We start from the raw sequence: 23,041 nt of genomic DNA, 5'->3' as shown, positions 1-23,041 counted from the left end.
GGTAGCAATACAGAGACAAAAAAGATCTTCAAACCAGTGTTTTCTGTATACCTGGCAGACAGGCAACAGAGCCCATCTATTGCCTAAACGGAAAAAGGTTTCAAAGAACTTGCAGAGTGCATGGGAAGTGGCTCTGTTGTCCACTTACACTAGTCAACTTTAATTATTATGTTATATGGAAGTTTCAATGGAATATAAATTTCTGGGCTCGCTCATGGACAGAGGGAAGACTTTGAAGAACTGGAGGTGGACAGGCATTCTTGTGAATAGCCATATGCTGCTTAATGTGGCCTTCTCAAATTCTAGTACAAATATTCTTAAAAACAAATGATCTTGTTTTTCCTCACTATGAATATTGCAGATTAATGTGTATTCTCCACTTTGCAAAAGAGGCAAGAGTGTTTCTTCATCGCTATTTGTTTTTGGAAATGGTCTTGTTTCTCTTTGTGCTGGGGATGAGAAGTAAAAAAGGAGTGGTGTTGTCTTGTTATATCAGCACAAAAGGTTAAAAGTTGGATCTTAAATGCTAAAGTGGAAGAATAGTATGCTATTTTAAAATATACAGGCAAACAAATAGAAATATGAAGGTTTTTTCATCATTAGTTAATAGCTATAATTAAGTTCTGAAGAATATTATTTGAAATATTTATAGCATTGCATGACCTTTTATATTATTAATGTATGTTGTTATTATTGTCTGTCCTCATCTGCAGAAGGTTTTGAGTTGAAGGGAAAAGTTCGTCAGTAAAGTATCAGGATTCTGTGACACTCAGCCACAGTTTATGTTGGGGATCATTACACCCCACATCATTTCAGTATAGTTGTGTCGACCTTTTATTAAAAGGTAAAATTCTTATTGCAATTGCTTTGGTGCCATTGCCAAACGTAGTACATGGTACTATTTACCATTTACATGGTACCAATACCTGGTACTATGTCGATGGTAGTACATGGGGGTCTTTTTTATAAAAGGAAAAACAACTTACAGTCCAATCCTATCCACACTTTCCTGGGAGTAAGCCCCATTGACTATAATGGGACGTACTTCTGAGTAGGCAGGCATAGGATTGGGCTCTAAATTGTAATGTATTTGAACCTAGTATTAAATTAGGAAAATACTTTTTTTTCAGATGTAGGAGTTATGACCAATAAAAGCTGCAGCCTTCAGCAGACTTACTAATGAGTAAGCCAAGGGATCCCCAACCTTCAGTAGCAAGAGATTCACAGAGCTTCAGTAGGGAAGCAGAGGAAGGAAGATGCCATTCACTGGTATTTGTTGCTTGAGCGCTGTTCTGGATGCTATGCAGTGAGAACCAGGGTGGTGTAGTGTTTTGGGAGGTGGACTTAGATCCCCCCTCAACCACAAAGCTTTCTGGGTGACCTTGGGCCAGCCACTTTCTCTCAACCTCACCTACCTCACAGGGTTGTTGTGAGGACAAAAGGAGGGGAGCAGCTGTGTACGCCACCCTGAGCTGTTTGGAGGAAGGCAGACTAAAACTATGAAAAATAGACAAACATGACTAGGATTTGGCTACAAAGCTTGGGTTCAGCAAAGCAGTATGCATGCGTGGAACAAAAATGCTCCATTTTAAAAGCAACAGGTTTCTTCAGCTGTTGCAATTGCTGCAGTGTTTTAAAAAAAAAAAAGGTAAAAGTTAACATAAGAACATAAGAGCCCTGCAGGATCAGACCAAAGGCCCATCTAGTCCAGCTTCCTGTATCTCACAGTGGCCCACCAAATGCCCCAGGGAGCACACAAGACAACAGGCACAACCTGCATCCCGGTGCCCTCCCCTGCATCTGGCAATCAGAGGCAACCTGCCTCTAAAACCAAGAGCTTGCACATACTTCCTATGACTTGTAACCTGTAATGAACTTTTCCTCCAGAAATTTGTCCAATACCCTCTTAAAGGCATCCAGGCAAGATGCCATCACTACTTCCTGTGGCGAAGAGTTCCACAACAGTTTCACTACAGGTGTATGCCCCTGCTATGGGTCAGGGCCTAAATTAAGCATTTTCTATTTTCAAGGTTTGAGGCTGATTTTATAAATGCAAATTTTAGCAGTGTGTTTTTCCCTCTTTCTCTGTGTTCTTGTAGAAAAGGTGTGTTTTATTGGCTAAAACAAATCAAGGAGAAAGGCTTTGTGTAATTCCAAAAGTCCATCCTCCTCCACCCTGTGTAAAGGCACACCAGCTAGTAATCAGAGTTTCTCTGATGAGAAGGTATCTGTTGAACTTGTTGCACTTCTGTTGGGCCGTTACCAACAGGATTTAGACATAAAAGTTTGGGATTGAAGTTACCCAAGTTCATCCATTGAACAAACCTGGTTGGCACATGATACAGAGTGAATGGTATAGCATTCATTATACTTGTGATTGGAAACAGTGCTTGAAAACATATCCGCTTCCTATTAATAGCTAACCTTGAATATATTCTACACAAACATTTGCAGTCTTGGAGCACTATCCATCTGTTAAAAGGAAAACATGCTGGCTTGCTAGATCGTTACTGCTCAAAGCATTACTTCATTATCCACATTTCTGAAAAAAATGGTTTATCTTTACTGATGACAAATGCAATAATCGTCTTTTTGTCCCAGTATATTTTCATTGATACTGCGTTAAGAGAGAGAAGCATGTGTGCATCATACTCATGCATTCAAAACTGACTCTGAAATTCTCTTTTATTGTTAAAGGGTACCTTACAATAGTGTGAAAAACTCCACACTGGCCCCAATGTATAGAATTAACATGTATTGGGGGGGGGGGGTGAAACAAAACCTCATGTGTGGAGGGCCTGCTTCATTTATTTCTTATTACTGTATTTAAGGGGCAAAACCTCATGTCACTTTTAATGTGTGGTTTAATCCTGCAGGGTGTGTGTTCCCTCTTTTTTGGCAAATAGTTGCATGCAGTTAGAACCACAATGGAGACAAAGATTTAGAGCCCCCTCTGCCTCTCACCATAGTTCTGATACAACTCATTTGCACTCCCCCTCTGTGTGTGCTGTTTAGGCAAAGGAAAATTGCAGGATTGAACCATGTGTTAAAAACTGCAAGCAGTTTGACAACCTTAAGTCTGAATATGTACCCTCACTGGAACTTGGCTCTGGCTTTGATGTGAATAGGGCAGCCTCTACTTGCCACGCTCTCCATGCCTGCATCAGGTTCCTGCACCTGTAGATCAAGATATCTACATGTTGTTCACTAAGAACTTTCCTGTGGAAGCCCCATTGAAATTGATGGCAATATGTTAGAGCTATACTTTTTTCACAGTATTAAAGATAGTCAGAGATTGGTTTTTTGATTGTGGATGATGATACAAATCTGTACTAACCTTTTGCAAAATATTTTAATATTGCATATATTCTTAAATACTCATTTAAGCTAAATACAGATAAAACTTGTAGCTATGATGCTACAAGTTTTTGGTTAAGTTTTTAGTTAAGTTCCCCCACCCCATCATCTCTTTATTCAGCTGCTTTATTCCAGGTGTTTTCCTTATGTGTTTGTCTGAAATGAATATAATTAGATTATTGTCTTAGAAAGTTTTAAACAAAACCATGATCAATTTTATGATCATAGTTTCTGTAGTAACTCAGTGCAGGTGAGTAAATTCATAAAGTCCATGTATTGATGACATGTTTACCTAAGTGCATTAGTCTGGCATTTTTCCATCTGCTGCTGCTGTCTATGTCTGAATTCATCTTTTCTTAAGTTTTTTATAAGCATTTTGTGAAATAGTGCAGTGAACCTGTATGTATGAAGTTATCTTTAAATCACCATGAAAATTGCATTGCAGTTTTGTCTGTTCTTTTATTGTAGGGATTTCAGTGCCTGAATTAAAACTTCATTGTGTTTCATTTGTTTATATTTAATGTCCTATCATTATTTATAGACTTCTTACAGAAAAATATGAATGTTAAACTCCAATATTGAGAATTAGTATGATTAGTGTGATGTTGTGGGCAGGGTGTCTGATTTGGTGAGAAAGATCTGGATTCATATTGACAAAACCCGCTAACAGCTCCAGCACAGCCCAACCAGCGCTGGAGTAGTGGGACCACATGGCCTCAGATGTATCCAGTGCAGCTTAGGAGCAAGCTAGAGGTCTCCTTGGGTTAAGGGGATATTTTTCCCCAATCCCAAGTAATATCCCAGTCTGCCCAATGGGGCTACTCAGATCTGCACCAGCTGTTTATTTGATGAAGTCCAAGCAGCCCCATGTCAGGCTGCCAGACCTAGGAGGGAAGATAGGATGTGGCAGAGGTCTGCTCTGCAGATCCCACCCTCTTCTGGTCCTGATCCACCCCTATTCTATCCCCTTATAGTTCCTCCTCACCTCCGGAACGCCCTCCCGCAGCCCTCTCTCCGCCTCTGCACCACTCTGCTTTACTTACCTCTGCCGGTGGCTGGGGGCTTGGATTCAGTGCTGGTGGGCCAACACAGGCTTTCCCACTGGTGCTGCTTACATTAGTCACAAATGCGCTTTATGACATGTTTACGACACTCTAGGTCAGTAGCCGCTGAAGCAGCGGACAGCATGGTTAGGACTGTGCTGGGAGTGAACAACTGTATTCCACTTTAAAAAAAAAAATTCATGGGCCTGCTATATTCCAACTGAAAGCCACATAGTTTAGGAAACTTTTGGTAGATCAAAGTAATTTCTCATAACTCGTTCAGCATTTCATTATCTGGGGGTGTTGGATTTTCACCTCCTCTTTTGTTTCATTTTTGGTATCCTCTCCCCTTCTCCATTTTATCCTCACAACAATCCTGTGAGGTACATTTTAGGCTAAATGGCCACAAAGTCAACCAATAAGCACAGTGTCACTCTTCCCATGGCCCTTAACACCACCACCCCACAATGTTTTACAACTTTTTTCCCTGTGTATGTATAAAATCTGCCTACAGGTGTACACACACACATCTACTGAGAATTTGGCTTCATGTATCTGATGAAGTAGACCAGGGGTGTCCAAACATTTTGGCCGAAGGGCCACATCCTCTCTCTGACACTGTGTTGGGGGCCGGGGGGAAAAAGAATTAATTTACCAATTAAAACTTGAATAAATTTACATAAATGAATATATTAGAGATGGAACTTATATGAATGAATGAAGGTCTTGCAGTAGCTCAAGGCCTATAAAAAGCCTTACACAAAGCAAGGCCACCTTTTCCTTCACTGCCACTGCTGCATTACAAATGTGAAACAGCAAGTAGTGGAGGGAGCCCTTGTCCTACAGCTAAGGTGAGAGGTCAAACAGTTGTCTTCTTGCTGAGAACAGTTGCATCGGGCAGCACAGGCTCCAGTAAGTCCCTGGAGGGCCAGATTCTTGTTGGAGACTGGGGGCTCCCTGAGGGCCTGATTGGGAGCCCCCGAGGGCTGCAAGTGGCCCCCAGGCCGGGGTTTGGGCACCCCTGAAGTACAGTCCATGAAAGATTACACAGAAATAAATTGGTTAATCTATAAAGTGCCACAAGGCTCTCTGTTAATAACAAATGAACACTGTACTGTCCAAGAAGAGATTTGAACTTGGAACCCTTCAAGTTGAGCCCAGTGCTCTGCCTACTACACCATGCTGACTTCGTCTGGTTTGTAATTATGTTCCATAGATAGTGATTTATATTTGCTGCCATAGTCACTCAATAGATCTCTTTATAAAAAAAACATAAAACCCGTGTATGATGAGTACAATCTTATTGTCATATGTGCCTGCAATTTCATATGTTGGCAATTCCACAATTTGTTTTGTGGAGTGTTCTTGTGTGTGTTATGCTGATTGTTTGCCCAGCTATTCTGCTGCTCAGTACGTTAATGATATAAGGAAGTTCTATATCTTTACCTCCCTTTTGGCTATCATTTGATGAAAAGATTTTATTATAATGCTCCATTGATATGACATCTTTGAAGTAATCTCCTTGTGTTTGTTATCTCTAATAGCCAGCAGCTGACAGGCACTGAAGGGTTGCCTTAACTTACAGGAGACATGGCCAGGTGTAGACAATGTTCCCATTTTGAGTACCTTGCAGCTTTGTACAGTTGCCATGAATGCTTATCTAATGGATTCCATGTCTGCTCCATTTGCTTTTATTTTACTCATAACTTGAGGCTCCTGTTTTAACTGAGAAATAACACGACCATTATCCATTGTGGTGATGCTTATGGCAGTGGATGTGGAAGGAGGGACAGCATCAAGTTCTACAATTTGACATTTTATTTCCGTACATAACACAGTGTTTGCTTTATTTATTTCAAAAACATTTTCCATGCCTTTCTATGTAATGCAACTGAGGCAATTAAAAAAAAAACAAATAAAAAAAAATCAAAAACTGTGAAAACTTCACTTAAAACTATATGACACGAACAGCGTGATCCAAAGGTTCCCCTCCTCTGGTGCAGTGGTCTCTGCATCAGCTGAAGATCTTGCTGATGTACTCTAAAGCACATTTGTAGCACTGGAGAGTAAGCAGTGCTAGCAGCCTGCACTGCCTTGCTGATGCTGCATCCAGACGGGCAGCTGCTGGAGGAGGTAAAAGTTGTGCTGGGCAGTTCAGGAGCAGTGAGGAGGTGTTCCTGGGTGTGGGGGCAGAACAGGGGCAGATAGGGTTTGAGAGGGGGGCAGGATTGACAGAGCATGCCTCTGCAGTATCCTGAGCCCAAACACCGTGCAGGGGGCTGCTTGGAGTTGCGCCTACTATTTAGAAGACACAGATGTGAGTACCCCCATAGGGCAGGCTAGGGCTTTACTCAGCATAAGGGAAAAGATATCCCCTTACCCCGAAAAGATCCCCAACCTGCTCCAAAGCTGTGCTGGATGCAGCAGCACAGTTCCACTGTGCCAATGCAGTTTAAGATTGGGCTGTAAAATGCTCATCATAGAGGCATCAAGTGAGAAGATTGTCACTTGAGGACAAGCAGTGATGGAACCAGCAGCGCCTCTTTGGGGAGGTCATTCCACAATAAAAAAGAATTTTCAGTTCTTGCGATACCAATGGGGCATAGTTTTTGTGGCTCCATCATATGACACCTGCACGATAGTAGGGTTGGTTCATGCAGTGAAAGAGGGAAGATTCTCAATCAAGTTTAAAGGCTTGTTCTTGCATGTAATCAGGATGAAATTGCAAAAAGTAATTTCAGGGGCATTTGTTAAGGTTAACTTTGGTTTGCCTCATTACACTACTATTACATGTGCAGAAGTCAAAAAGTTATTTCCCTTGCCCCCTTTTTTTAAGCAAAGGAGTTTCTGCTTTTGTATGCCTTCATGGAATAAAAGCACATTTAATTGTTTTCACAGTGAGTGACTGTCGTATATTGAACCAGTGGGTTGGCCAGAAATATAGGTGCTCTTGAGAAGGAAAAAGAAAAGAAGTTGCATACACTCTGAAATATGAAACCATTGTATGTACGTATGGGGGGGGGGTATTTCCTTCTTTTCCTTTGACATGTGAGAACCTGCCAGACATTTTATGGGAGGAGGAGGAATAATTTTGCTTTCAACTGGTGGATTACATGAATGGTTTTGGGGGGTTTACAGAGTCTCCTTAGCCATGTTTAAAAGAAAGGATGCAGATTTTTTATTCCTGCCAACCGTTTTGCTGTGAGCAGGTCCGATATCAGGCGGATGCTTCCAAAACAAAAAGTGAAATAAAAGATTTTCCTTTTTTTCTCTTTTGGCTTTCAAGGGTTTCTGAAAAGAGCCTAACCCACTTTGAGTAATTAAATCAGGGCTTAACTAGGCTGCATGAGATGAGGCTGCCAGCAGTGGGAGCAGTTCAGCTAAGTTAACATTTGATTGAACTTTACTTCTTGCAGGAAGCATGTTAAAATTCAAGCCCTTGAGTTGAAATCCTCTTTCTCGCACTCCCCACCCCTGCACTGCCCCGGCTTGGTAGCATTGATTTAAGTGTATTACCTGTAAGTGGATAAAAAATATGAATCATTTAGCTTCTGTTCCCATCAAAGGATAAAAGAACTTGTGTCAACTCAGTGCTGTTTTGTATGAACCCATCAGCAGACAAAAATGAAATGAAATTTTAAATAAAACATAGGCTGTGTACACTGTCTGCAAGATTGATCTTTGTTGCAAGAAAAGAAGCTTTGGGTAGTACTTGAAACAGGACTTGAAGTAGCCTTTGTTCTGTAAGAGGATTCATTATCTATTAAAACATATGTTGGATATTAAGAAAATCTAAATCTAGGCCAATCTGTTCTTACGATTCATCAAAGTTAATGCAGGCATGTCCTGTTGATAAATTCGAGATATGGTGGTAGGGAAACTGACCCAAGTGTTTTCCCTCTTTCATTGCTCATAGGTCAGTATTCATATCTTCACTGTAGATAACTACTACTACTTTTAGATTACCTTTGTCCATATAAAATTGGGTTAATTAGGAATGTTCATTGTGATAAAACCTAGTACCAGGTCTGTCTTTAGACACTCCTCATGTTGATGTTGGGTAAGTTAGATGCTTCCCATTCAAGACCATCCATCAAATATTAATGTGATCTAATGGAAAATCTTCACTCTAGAGGCACCTCTTTTTGCTTTTAACAAGATTTTTTCTTCCTGTGTGTGCGTGTTTTGTTGAGCTTGCGTTTAAAACTTGAACAGAAGTTATACATAGAGGATCTTTTAAAACTAACTCCTAATAGCAAAATGTGTGTACTAATCAATATTTGCATGCTATAGCATGTGTCTCCCTATATAGTCAGCATGCATTATTTTTAAAATAATAGATGTTGGGTGACCCTGCACCTTTTCTCAAGGTACACTGGTTACATTAGATTTTTCCTTCTAAACAAGCCATGATCAATGTTGAAATGTATTCCTTAAAGATTTGAAACTCATTCTTTTTTCTTTGCTAGGGAGTTCAATCCACCAACTTATTAGTGTGAGTGTATGTGTAAACTATAGCAGTTTGGTGATCATACAGTTGTCCAGATGTTTTTAGACCACAGTATTGTACAAATTGGCTGAGATCCAAAAATTCACTATTTTAATGGAAAACCTTATCTGCTCATGAAAGAGCTATTTCTGACCTAACAGAAGACGTTGGCATTCCTAAATCCAAAGTCGTTCTTCCATTTGTGCCAACTGGTGCACAAGGCTTTTCACTAACCCTTTTCCTGTCTTGTTAATGACCTGCTAGAGTTTCTATGCTACAACTTGTATCTTCCTTATTCAGCCCTTATTCAGCCCTCAGTGGCTTTCCTGGCCCTCATAATGCCTTTTAAAGGCATAAAAACATCACTTCTGATTTTGCTGAAAATACCAGAAGTGACATTTTTTGCTTTTAACAGTCATTCTGAGCCCCATGGAGACCACAGGGTGGACACATAAAGCCTCTGCAGGACTGAGAAGAGCCTCCAGAGGCTAGGGGAGCTGTTCTCCCTTTGCCTTCATCCCCTGCGGATGCCTGCAGGGGGCTCGCATCCGCAGAACCATGGATAAGTGAAACCATGGATACAGGACCCACGGATACAGGGGCCCTCCTGTATTTAAAGTGGGGCTGCACCATTGACTTCCATCATATTTATTTATTCACATTTTTATGCCGCCCTTCCTCCAAAGAGCTCAGGGCAGTGTACACAGCACTTCCCTCCTTCTGTCCTCACAACAACCCTGTGAGGTAGGTGAGGCTGAGAGAAAGTAACTGACCCAAGATCACCTAGGTCACCTTCATGGCTGAGGGGGGGATTTGAACCTGGATCTTCCAAGTCTAAGTCCACCTCCATAGAAGATCCCAAGTATAGAAAGGGGAACACCTCAGATGGTTTTCCTGAACATGCATTCACTTTTCAGCCTATGGCTCAGGGGTGCTGTGTGGAAAAAGCAGAACTTTTAAACATTAAACAAGGTGCAGGATCTTTTACATTACAACCTTTTAACATGATTAAGTCAAGATGCAGTGGGTCATCTGGTGGTTATGTTTCACCTCTGCTTCTTGGGACGCTTCTAACAAATGTCTGGATGTCAGATTTCAGAAGGAAATGTGCATTTTAAATAAACAGGCAGATTTTGGAAAACGTCCTTATGATATTGCGTATGTTTTTAGGGAAATGATTAATTGAAGCTTCTAGACAAGAGAGCATGATCTCAAGTTGTTGTTTTGGATTATGCTGATTCTTTGCACTTTTTTTCTTAAAACACTGATAACTGCATGTGTTAGGGGAGTCATTTTCTGAAACATCACATAAATATTTAGTTTCATATTCTTCAGCATCCTAGTGTGTGATGACAAGCCTTGCATTATAGCATTGCATTATAGAAGCCTTGCATTATAGAACTGCTGTGGGTTAAATTATTTGTTTTCTGTATTACGTATAGTTGAAAAATATTGTTAATAGTTTCCACTAATCTCTCTCATGACTGAACATACTTTACAGACATGTGAATTCTTGCTAGTATTCTGAAAACTGATATATTCCTGTTGTTTGTGCCTTTGCGGAGTTGTTCTATTATATAGTATGAAAATTTAATACATTTCCATTAGAAATGCAAATTTTGCTGTCATCATATTCAACAACACAGAGGAGATGTCTTGGGGTGTGGCTGCATGATAAATTGAAACCGGTCAAACTGTCATGGCTCATCTGTAGGGAATTTTAGTTCTGTGATGGGACTGAGGATTTCTGTCAGGGTGTTAAGCAGACCTACAAAATTACACAGCTTTCTTGGGAGAAGCAACAGCAGACCAGTCTAAACCAGGCTCATGGTTTATTCTATTGACATACCATATTCTTATGTTGCATCAGGCCAGTGGCCATGAGCAAAACATCATGATGGGTGGATTCAAATCCTATCTTGCATAAGCACTATGTCCTACTTATGCCCCTCCCCCACTATTGCATTATTTTGATGTTTCTCTCTTCAGTCTCTGTGTCACATACCTATCTTCTTCCCAAGGGTCCCCCAATTTATTGGGAACAGATTATTGACAGGTTCAGGGCACAAAAGAGAAAAGGGGAGAATAATTGAAAATTGCGCCCATTCTCTCCCCCATGTGAGAAGAGATGGAGCTCAAGTCCGTTACAGGACTTGGATCCAGCCTAGTAAATTTATTTTTTTGTATTAGCCATGAGACAAAACTAAGCTAGATAAATCAATTGTCTGAATCAATATAAGGCAGCTTCATATGTTCACACACACCCCAAGGTTCTTTGCTCTGTGCATTATAAACAGGGACTTGAGTATTCCCTCTGTCTCTATTTTCCTGGGGTTTATTTTTCTGGACATCTGTTTTTACCAGTTACTCTCTGCTGTGTGTCTTCAACATTCCATAAGGTCCTGAAAACTCACAGAATCATTGGGACAAGATTTAAATCTTTTTCATTTAATTTACAGACTTCCATATTTATGTATTCCGAGTAAGTGCCCTAAATATGTAGAAACCAGGACTTTTATTACTGGGTATTCCTATTCTTCCAAATTCATAGACATTTGACATTTGCAGGAATTATGACTCAAAGTTATGTATGGATAAAAAGAAGACAATATGAGTCAATTCAATAATGAAGTTGGACAAGCTACTGCTTCACTTGCTGTCCCAAATATTGTTTAAACTTTTTCCATGAACTTGCTCCTTATGGTGCCATTTCAGACATGTCTTTCTGACACCACATATCTGCATGTCCATTCTCAAACACTATGATGATAAGTGAACATGGCAAGTGTGACTGAAGGTGCAATCATAACGCTGGGCTTGCACCTGCCCAGGAGGGTCACAAACATACCATAAGGCACGTTTGTGCCTCCTTCAGAGTCAGCTGGGCCACACAGGGATGTGCGCCTACCCGCAGAGGCTGAATCCAGCCTCCACGCCAACCTAGTAGTAAATCTTTATTACAGTCATAAGACCAGCCACATATAGAATGTCAAAATATATAAGCATATATATAAATATACAAGATATGCAATATATTATGATTAGGTTTAAAACAATAAAGGAATTTATAATTATGTTTTAAACTGTTCTAAAATACCCAGCAGCAACTTCCAGCCATCTCCCCTAAAACAATTCCATTCTATCTAGCAGACTATACTCTAACTACAGAGGTTCATCCATATTTAAAATCCATTTCCTAATACCCATTGCAGCGGTAAAAAATTTAGCGACACTATATGTAAACATTGGATTGGAATCAGATAATAATACATACATATATTGTTGCTCTGTGCATCTGAAAAGTCGGCTAATCAAAGGGGAAATAAGTTCTTCACGTATTTTCTTGTAATAAATACACCGCAACAGAACATGTTCAGTTGTTTCTATCTGTTCCATTCCACATGGGCAAGGACGCTCTGCCCAGGGGATCCTTTTATACCGTCCCTCCTGCACAGCTGAGGGTAGTGCATTAAGCCGGGCCAAAGTAAACACCCTTCTGTGTCTAGGCTGTTCCAGCTGGACAAAATAAGGTGCTATTGCAACCTTATATAATCTGTCTTCGCTAAGAAAAAATTCTGGGGCACTACTTAAATCATATTGTCTTTCATTAGCCAACCTACAAAAGGAGGCTTGCATTGGCCAAGCTCGGCCGATGCAAGGGTCTGGGAAGGGCGGGGAGGAGGCAGGAGGGAGGCATTCTAGGGCAGGGGAGGGCGGGCGGTCCCAGGGGTGGATGGGCAGGGAGCGGAAGGTGGAGCTGGGACCCAGCAGTTATGCCAGATCATAGCCCCTGTTCCCGACCAGCATGGCTACAAGCTGCTCCACTCTCCAGACGTATGCCACCTCCTGATAGTGCAAGTCCAAGGAGACCCATTGACTGCAATGGCTTACCCTGGGATTTCCCCTTACCTCTGGCTGAGCCACTTTGAGCCTCTGTCTTGCACTGGATACAACACAGGCCTCCTGGCCTGCCTGTTCCAGTGCAAGATAGGATTGCTCTGTGAGACACTCTCTGGCATTACAAGCAGTAGTAGAAGTTGCAGGGATCATAACAGAAAAGTCAGAGGCTTGGGAGGCTATTGAGAGATGTTCAGTGATTAAATGTGTCCCATTGATCACTTAGTGATGAACAGTGATATGTAAAGTGCCAACATGTATTTGGCATTTACACATCCACAATGAGACTTTCTAACAGTGTGTGGGTTGAACTTGGGCTGTGTGTTCTGCCCTGCTATAGGCCCTTGTGGTGGACTGCTAGCTTGACAAAGACCAGTGTGCAAACATTTCTGAAAATTGCTAAGTCCAAAAAGGTAACAGCCTACAGGATTTACTTTCAGTAAAGAGAGGATTAAAATATTCTAATACTAGAGCACTTGAGTGCTTATTATTACTGCACTGGCAAATTTTGCTTACAGGGAAAGTATTTTAGAAAAAGCTAGGGATTTGTCATCGCTTTTCATTTTGGTGAGAAAAAGAACAAATGTCCAAGTCTTTCATGTTAACCAGATGTCATTTAATAGCTTGTATAATAGTAGCTTCATGCTGTTGCTTGTCTTAACATGAATTTTCACTCAGTCTTTTCTTGTGCAGCATATGTGGAGTAGCCAGCTTAATAGGGATTTGTCATTCTGGTGTACTCTTGACATTTTCTAGCTTTTTTTTTACCTTCACTTTTACGAACATCTATTTACCATATGCTGAACCGAAGGCTGTAGAGTCTGCACTGCTTTTCTGTCTGTAATCTGATGCATGCCACACTCTTGTTCTTTAATGCAAACTTGAAACTTAGTTTATCAGTTTAGATGGCCACCTTCAGGCAAGCCTTGAACAAATGCCTCACTACTTGGAAGTTATCAGGAGTGCTAGGGAGAGGTGGTATGAAGAGTTTCTTAAAGACAAGGATGCAACATCTCAGCTAAATTGTGGTCTGCCCACATTGCCATGTGGCAGTGGTAGTTGTGCTTTTCACCTTCAGGGAAGCCTTTCCACATTGGTTAGTCTGCAGAGGAATACCTGCATATTGCAGAGGATTCTGAGGAGCATTCTAGGGTACCCACTCACATGGGAGCACCTTGTTATCTCAGATGAACGAAACTTTGGCCTAGAACAGCACTTCTCAATCTTTTTACTGCCATGACCCACTTTGTCAGCCGCATTGTGCCCCAGAATGCCTTCTGGCTTCCTGGTAGCACCAGCACATGAACCACTTCCTTGGCCATGTCACACCCCAGACTGTCTTGCAACTTTTGGGTAGCGTCAGCATGCGGCCCACCCAAAAAGTTTTGACAGATGCCTTCTTCAGGGCCACAGAAAGCCTTTTGATATTTGCAAGAAATTCCACTGGTTGTGGGGACTCAGCAAAGCATGCCTCAAGAAGTTTGATAAAATGAAATCTTGAGCTGCGTGTCTATATATCCATTCTCTCATTCTGAGGCTATTCTGAAGCCATCACACACAGTGTCTTTGTTTTAAAGTTCAGTGATTAGGATGCTTCAAGGAACGGAGACATGGTTGGAAAAATGCATTGCTCTGATTGCTCAACAGCTTCCATTGATCTGCAGCTTCTGAGAGTTATTTTATTCATATTTTATGTGCCCTCTGGCAATGGGTAAATTAAATAATCATCTTGAAGGCCTCTGTGGGAAGTGTCCAGGCTTCTGGAGAAATCATGGTGCACAACAAGGCAACTTCCGTACATTAAAAACAACATTGTTTCATGTATATGATGAGTAGAGACTGACCAACTCCTGCTGTTAAGTGGAATATAAATAAAGACTAGTGAACCACTGTGTTTTTTTCTCCCTTCTTTAAATTTGCATGCAGATGTTAAACAGGTACAGGTTAGAACTTTAATTTATATGTGAAGATGCCTTCTGACTCCTCTATCATGCATGGGTTCTTTGTTGCTACTCCTTTAGCCACCCCCTCTATATAGAAACTGTCACAACTCATTTGATGTCATTGTGCATGTATATACTTTTTGGGGGAAGCCTAAGCAGAGAGGACCAGTGTGGGGGCAAGACATAGGATTGCTGCATGTTGGCTATTCTGCAGCCACCACTTTGTGTGCTGGAGAGACCTGCAGCACTTAACTTTGCCTTGGATGCCACTATAGTCATAATTTCATTGATTTGCACAGAAAGGATCAAGTGTTTAATACAGTATACTGTGCCTCAATCCAGCAGGCATTTTAGGAATGCAAGTAGACCTTCTGGACATGCAGAGTTATAAAGAGCTGTGGTTCATACCACTGGTTAATTCATCCCAATCTGATTAGTAGTGGGGCTTCAAAGATTCAGGGCAGAGATTTTGCTATCTATGATCCTTTAATCAGAGGTGGCAGGGCCCAGGACCTTACATAGGCAAAGCATGTGCTCTGTCACTGAGCTGTGATCCCTTTCGGTTGAGGGTGCAGCGGTTGGTATGCACAAACCATTGGATCCCATTGAAAGAGGCAAGGACAGATCAAGAGACTTGTCTCCTATGTCCATTTGTCAGCAGAAAATGCTGTTGCATACTGGTATGCTGATGAATACTGTACATGCAAAAACAGGTATACGTTGAGGGGAATCAAACGAACATGTAATCCCCATCAGAACTGCACGGTGCAGATAAGGCAGTGCCTCTCTATTTGTCTGTGAAGTAGATGGAAATATGTGTCATCTGGGACCCCTGCACATGGTTCTTATCTGCATCTTATTGATTGCATGTAATACTTCGTTGAACTGTCCTGTAGTGGGGTGGTGGGGATGTCAATAAATCATAATAAACAATGATGATGGATTTTTTTTGTTTCCTCTGACTACTTTTGGGACTGTCAAATGTTGTCTTTGATAAATGGTTGGTGTAGAAATACCTTTGAAAGATCCAGCAAGATCATTCATTCATTCATTCATTCATTCAAAAGATTTATATCTCACTTTTCCCATGCCGAAGCAAATGCCCAAGGATTTTGGGTGATGAGTGATTGGTGTAGAATTACTGCTGACAGATCCAGCAGGGTTTTCATTCATTCATTCATTCATTCCTTTAAAAGATTTATATCCCACTTTTCCCATGCTGAAGCAAATGCCCAAGGATTTGGGGTGATAAATGATTGATGTGTAGAATTACTACTGAGAGATCCAGCAGGATTTTTCATTCATTCATTCATTTAAAAGATTTATATCCCGCTTTTCCTATGTCAAAGCAAATGCCCAAGGATTTTACTGCTTTGTTCCCTGAGCTGTTTTGAAAGAGAACGTGCCAGGTGTGCAGATTTTACATTGTCTCACTGTTTAGTTCCTATGAATTCTATGTGTCTAAAGAATAATTTAATAAATTATGAATTCATGGATTCAGAATCATTCTGCTTTCAGCATTGTTGATTTAATACAGTATTTGGCATTACTTTGTACCAATTTCTTGTGGATTTGGTCTTCAGCCTATTCAGATTTGTAGAATTTACCTTTCTCTCAACCTTTGTGTTTCAGATTGTCACAGAACATTCCAAGTTTTGCAGGTTTACAGCAGAATCAAGTATATACACAGTTCCTGGCTACATTGCTCGAAGAATTACATTTCAACTGTGAGGATTTTGAAAGTTTAACAAGAATTTTTAGAAGTGATTGCATTTAATATTGGTCAGTAATTCCTCACAACTCTTTTTATTTTGCTTATTTATATGTAATTACCAACTAACTAATAACAACCCAGGGTGTAGTTTTAGGTTTTTAATACAATAACAGTAGCATGTAGCAGAGGACCTGGATAAGAGACTGATCTGTGAATTGGGACTTTCCTGTTTCAAATGAGGCCTTTGCCATGAAGTTACTAGTGCAGCGGTTCCCAAACTTGGGGTCCATGGCCCAGTAGTGGGTCACCACCAATTTTGGTAGTTTGTGAGACTGACAGGGTAGATTAGGCTATGTGTATCAAGGGTTAAACAACCTGTTACTGGGGGGGGGGCGCTACTGCCCAATCACCATTATAGTCACAGAGGCTTGAGCGGCTGGTAAAGTGAAAGTTTTTTAGGTGGCCCCATGCTGAAAAGTTTGGGAATCACTGCATTAGTGGCCTTAGACAAACCATTCCCCCTCAGTTCTCCCATCTGAAATACGGGGATAATACTTCTTACTGTATAGTGTTATTGAAAGGGTTCCATCAGTGTAATACATGTGAAAGCACTGTTGCGTACTCAGAAAGTGCTATACAAATACTAAGTAGTAGTATTGATACAGAGCAGGGGTGCCCAAACCCCGGCCCTGGGGCCACTTGCAGTCCTCGTGGTCTCTCAATGCGGCCCTCAGGGAACCCCCAGTCTTCAATGAGCCTCTGGCCCTCCGGAGATTTGTTGGAGCCCACTCTGGCCCGATGCAACTGATCTCAGCAACTGAGAGAAACTATTTGACCTCTTGCATGAGCTGTGGGGTGAGGGCTACCTCCACTGCTTGCTGTTTCACGTCTGTGATGCAGTAGCAGCAGCAAAGGAAAGGCCAGCCTTGCTTTGTGCAAGGCCTTTTATAGGCCTTGAGCTATCGCAAGACCTTCATTCATTCATATAAGTTCATCTTTAAGATATTCATTTATGTAAACTTATTTAAATTTATTCAAATTTTAAATGTAAATTAATTCTTTTTTCCCCTGACCCCCGACACATTGTCAGAGAGCTGATGTGGCCCTCCTGCCTAAAACTTTGGACACCCCAGTTATAGAGTACAGTGCCTACCCTATTAAGTGATAATTAAAAACAGAGATAGTAGCAGCTGCAAATGGTATGAAAAACAGCACCTGAATTTGGTGCAATTTGAAAAAAACTGGAGGAGTGGTCTTGAAATAATTTCTAAAAAGTCACATCCATACAGAAGTGTCCAGTGCCCCCCCCCCAAACCAATGACAGCTTCTTGTTTTGCATCAGAGGCTAAATTGAGCTTTCCAAGCTCCACCTGGGTTCAGGAGTGAGGTGATGTACTGATGCTGATGGTCTACTTTTGATACCCAAAATCTCAATAGTGTGCATGAACCTCTTTGGATTTAGCCCTGGTTCAGTGATTCCCAAACAGGAATGTTGGAAGGCATGTAGGGCAGGAAAGGGAAGAAAATACCATTTTCAGAAATGCTTTACTGCGCTTGCCTTTATGTGAACTCTGTTCTGTATCTCTAAAACATTTACTTTTCCATTGATCACATTGATGTTACAATTGCCACGCTTGCTATCAGGTAGTCAGCTTAGATCAGCATTGACACTATTTGGCTTGTAGAGCTCAGATATGCAGAATGTGTAATCTTGAGACTTTGATTTGAGGATCCCATATGAACATGCCATATATTCTAGTAAGTATCAAGCAAAATTGGTCCAAAGGAAGGGACAGTCACTCTTTGAGCCATGCTAAACAAAAAGCCATGCTAAACAACAAGCTATTGGAGCTGCAGTACTATAAATGGCAAAATGTACAGGATTTTGTTTGTTTACTTAGAGGTATATTTCTCCTTTTTGCCAGAGCACACAAAGGGATTTAAAGTTTAAAATCACATCTCATCTCTTAAGAAATATGATGAAGATTAAAAATGGAATTTGGAATGGGGGAGGGGAAAATGAAAATAAGCACCGTCAGACTGTGGGTTGGCAAAGTATTTGAGACCATTTGCTAGGCATAGATCATGAGTAGAGGCAGTCTAAAATGATTTTATCTTTTTCATGGATGGCAGTGTTATCTTTAAAAAAGGGAAGCTGAAAGCGGTGTTATAATGGTCGTGTGTTTTTGTTCGAAATTAATATTTTAATCAATTTTAAGGCATTTTTATTGAGTGTAATCAGTGTCATATAGGTGGTATGTATGTTTTTATGCCTGTGACTGTTAGCGGGCATAGCCATAGGAATAAAACAGGCATAAAGCACATCACACACACACACACACCCAAAGAGCACAACTACACAGTCAACTATTTGAATTACAGCCCAGTCCTAATCTGACCTGGAGTGGGCAGGCTAGAGGGCCTGCTCTGCATCCAAGGCAGGATTGGGGCTGAAAGCAGCTCAGCCCAGGGCAAGGAGAATCATTTCCCCTTACCCTGGGAAAAGCAGCAGCAGCTCCAGTGGGGCTACTCGAATCTGTGCCACCTTTAGAGTTAGCACAAATCCGAACAACCCTGGACTGCACTGGGCTGCCTGGGAATGGGGTTAGAATCCGGCATAACTGCCAGATCCTGGCCCCGTTTTCCACTCCCCACCTGCTCACTCCCAGGAACGCCCACCCCTTCGGAGGAAGAGAGGGGTGGAAAATTGCAGATTTGATTATCTATGATTTTTGATATCAGCAAGGGACCCAGGAATACAGAGGCCCCACCTGTATTTCTGATTGTCACTTCATCTGAATTTCTTTTTATGCCAGGCTGTAGTGTGCATGTTCAACTTAATATGCTCAGTCACTTCCAGAATAGAACTCACTCTTGCCGATGTTATTTGAAATACAAAGGTTGGTATTGTGTAGAGGGGTGTAAGCGGAGGAAACGTGGGGGAAATGACTGCGATTGAAAGATAAGCTTATACTGTGTTTATCAGAATGGTTCCATATGTGTATTGAACATTTGTGTTATCAATAAAGCAACTTTTTTGTTAAGGGGGTGTGGGTTGGGATTAGGTTTATGCAGTGCTTGTTAACAAAATCTAACATACTGCTTTGGAATGAATTTCCAAAAGCATTGTATTTATTTAACAGAGAGCATCACTCTGGTCCCCACTGGTTGGGCCTCAGCAAGAGTGTGCTGTTCAGTTATGCATTGCCACATTTTAGGAAGGATGTGGACAAGCTGATGAAGATTCAGAGGAGAGGAAAGAGGTGATAAAGGTTTTAGAATGCAAAACATATGAAGCAAGATTGATAAGGCCAGTTTTTGTGTGTTTAGCCCACAAACGTTGTGTGTTTGTACACCCAAGAGGTTTTATGTTGTTGGATCATGTTGTTGGAGGAAGTTGGCAAACTCTTATTACTGATGTTAGGAGAAATATATATATATAGGGGATGTCAGGAATGATTTGTCTAGCTTGTGTTTTCTGATCGAAAAGGAGAGTTAGACTGGATGAACTTAATCGGTTTCCTAGAGTTTTATTCTTTATTAAAGAGTACAAATGGTGAAACTCATTCCTATTGTTACAGATTCAATATTTGTTTGACACAATTCAATATTCTTATTTTTTTTCAACCTTATGTACCAGTTTTCTGCTCAGTGAGGACTCCTTCTAAGGTGCATTGAAGTTTCATAGGAAATTTTCTCTTTTATTTCATATGCCTCTGAATTGCATACTTAATCTGACTAGGTACATCGTCATTTAACTATATCATCTTTTTTAAATATCTCCTTTTATTTTTGTTTATATGTAGACATTTAGACATGCTTTTTTAGCACATGAACATTCACATTGTCTTTGAGTATTAATGTCCATTTTTTGTATGCTTTTTACCTACAGAGCAAGATGAACATCTTGATTGCCCTGCTAGAAATCTGACGAAGACCTGAAATAACGCTGTTGTTGACCATGAAACACAATTTCAGCACGCTGGATAGGGAAATCCTATAAAATCTCTTTATGCTGTTATCCATCTAGATCCTGTGACTCTGTGGTCTGAGAGGTTTATGTGACCGCTGTTTAATAATTCTGTTATTGAATTTATCAATCCCATCAAAATGAGACTCTTACTTAAAAAAAAATTGACTGGGAGGGGAGGGGAAATGACAATAAAACTATTAGTTATTTCTAATAATTTCTCTGCCATATCTTCAAGTAAAAATATAAGTCTTTCCCAATTTTCACTGAATTGCATCAATGGAATGCCAAAGTGTGTTGTTGTTGATGAACCTTTTAGTGTCCTGTAAGGAAGCTGCGTGATTCAAAAACTGTAGCAAATTTTGCTGCTGTTTAATTTTTTATTTTATTGTAGAAATAAATGCTTTGGAATGCATTTTCACTTAGTGAAGTATCAGACATAATTTGAACTTTCATTTCTGTGATAATATCCTAGGCCCCATATGAAATAGAAAATTTTAAGATTATGGGGCTACTGCTTAGGTCTATATAACTCGGTGTGTTGCCTTACAACAATATTTTGTTAATGCACTGTTTAATTTTTCTTACTTAAGGTTGTAGTGTCAAATTCCTGATTGTATCTTTGGACACCAAAGAGAAAACAGCATTTTCTTAAAATTGTTCTTTCACATATTTTATTGGCTTTGTAATAATAGTTGTTACAGGGGCTGGCTTTGCAACGTAGTTTAGCGAGTGAAACCACATACTCCTGCTCACTCTCTTAGTGAAGAGAGGCTTCATTGCAGCATGTCTACTCCCAGAATCCGACTGTACTAACTAGGTTGCTAACAGTGCAAATAATATTGTTGGTTTTGTCAGCTCCAAGCCCTTTTATTTTCACAAGCCTTTTATTTTTACACTTCCTGTCAGCTTAGTGGCCTGATTTTTTTACAGGTTTATTTTAGGCTCACTCTTCAGCACTAGTCTCTTGAAAACATTTGAGCTTGTTATAAAAAGGCCAAGAAGCTTGTAATCTTTAAGAGGCTGTATTTGTCAGGCTTCACTGTAACTGAATAATAAATTTTCCTTCTTTCCAAAAGAGAGAAAAAAAGAGTTGACTCTCTTGCTAATTGCTGGGAGACCAACTTGGCTGTCCCTTTCCATCTCCTACAAGAAAAGGGGTTTCTTTGCTGTGCTCTTCCACTTCAGCATAAAGGCTAGAGAGATGTCATTTTTTCCCCGCAGCAGGACTTGGCCTCTCTCACCTGCTGTTTGCATTTTAAATCAGAACACTATAGAGCTAAATGGTATCTCTAAAGTCCATCCATTTCCCAACAAAAGATGTTAGTTTCACTTTGAAGGTAGAGATAAATTATAATCATATTTCTGTGTAGCAAGTGCTGCTGTATGGCAGAGCATGGTGATTTTCATGTCTAGCTGTCACCAAGGTACAGCTGTTCATCTGCACTATAAATGGATATGGCTCTCCCCAAAGAGTCCTGGGAATTGTAGTTTGATGAGTGCGTTGAGAATTCTCTGAGATAGTACAACTATTGAACTCATCTGAAGCTAGGCTGTACATGTCATTACTTCTCCCCAAAAGGACCGCAAGAACTGTATTGTGTGAGGATGTAAATTTGTATACATAGATATCGCTATCCTGCATTTCCAGGAGTGCCCTTGAGTGGAAGCTTTGGCTGTGAAATAGCATTGGGAAAGATTTATATTTAGTGTATATGCTATGTCCACAGATGTAAGTACAAGGGCTTTCATTCTGCTGTGGGGCTTTGGGGTTGGTGGTACTGTGCACCATTTTCACCTTTGGAAAACTACTTTACAAATATTTTAAATAAACAAACAATGCTATCACTTAAGATTCTTTTTGCTCTGTATGGTCTCTTATGAAGCACTCAGTCTGATGATCGTGGTTGCATCCCATGTAAAACATTTTAGCCAAGTTCTGAACAGGCTACTTATGGCCTAGGAATTTACATGACTTCAGATGCCAGATATCATTGCCATTGCATTGCCAGATGCCATTGCAACCAATTGTCTCTTTGCCATTAACAAAAAGCGGAATTCCAGCCCACATAAGCGTTATGAAAAAACATAACAGCAAATGGCTAATGGCAACGAAACCAAAAGAGAATCCGGCCTGCCCCCTCCTAGTAATTTCTGTGAAGTCCTGAGAATCTGGGTTTTATTTTATTTGTCAATTTCTAGTGCTCATGATTAGGGGAATTTTGAAAATGTGGGCAGAGGAGATTTTAATGGTTTACCACTAATTAAAAATACTGCTTTCAGTACCCAGTCCCTCCCTTCCCTTATGAACCAAGATCCTTGATCTCTGTCATCCCTGTATTCATTCTGCAGTATTCTTTCTCTAGGCACTAAAGAAGAAGGAAAAAACAAGAACTAGATAATACAACCAGACACGACCAGATTTGTACTTTATTCCAGTAGCAAAATTTAGATTTTTGTGAGTTAGTGAATTTGGGGATGAGGGGTTTGTGTGTGTGTCTGTGTGGTAATGTAGACATCTACAGTTCCCCAAACCCCTGGTCCGTCTAGAAAAGAAAGACAAGCTATGTTATGCTCTTACACTTCACATTCCTTCAACTGTGGTTATGTTTGACCTTTATACGAACT

General features: G+C 40.5%; 1 protein-coding gene across 1 annotated transcript in view; it reads left to right on the top strand.

Annotated features, from left to right (window-relative positions):
- Positions 1 to 22,261, top strand: part of RPAP2 (RNA polymerase II associated protein 2) — a 53,503-nt gene extending 31,242 nt beyond the window's left edge. Inside the window, exons 12-13 of the mRNA XM_066624222.1 lie at positions 16,362 to 16,511; positions 20,336 to 22,261. Coding sequence (XP_066480319.1) covers positions 16,362 to 16,506 — 145 coding nt within the window. The 3' untranslated portion in view covers positions 16,507 to 16,511; positions 20,336 to 22,261. The remainder of the gene's footprint in view (positions 1 to 16,361; positions 16,512 to 20,335) is intronic.
- Positions 22,262 to 23,041: the final 780 nt, after the last annotated feature.

Source organism: Tiliqua scincoides, chromosome 4 (assembly GCF_035046505.1).
Source record: "Tiliqua scincoides isolate rTilSci1 chromosome 4, rTilSci1.hap2, whole genome shotgun sequence".
NCBI classification, from domain to species: Eukaryota; Metazoa; Chordata; class Lepidosauria; order Squamata; family Scincidae; genus Tiliqua; species Tiliqua scincoides.
Note: the sequence above shows the minus strand (reverse complement) of the source record. Positions and strands in the feature narration are given on the sequence as shown.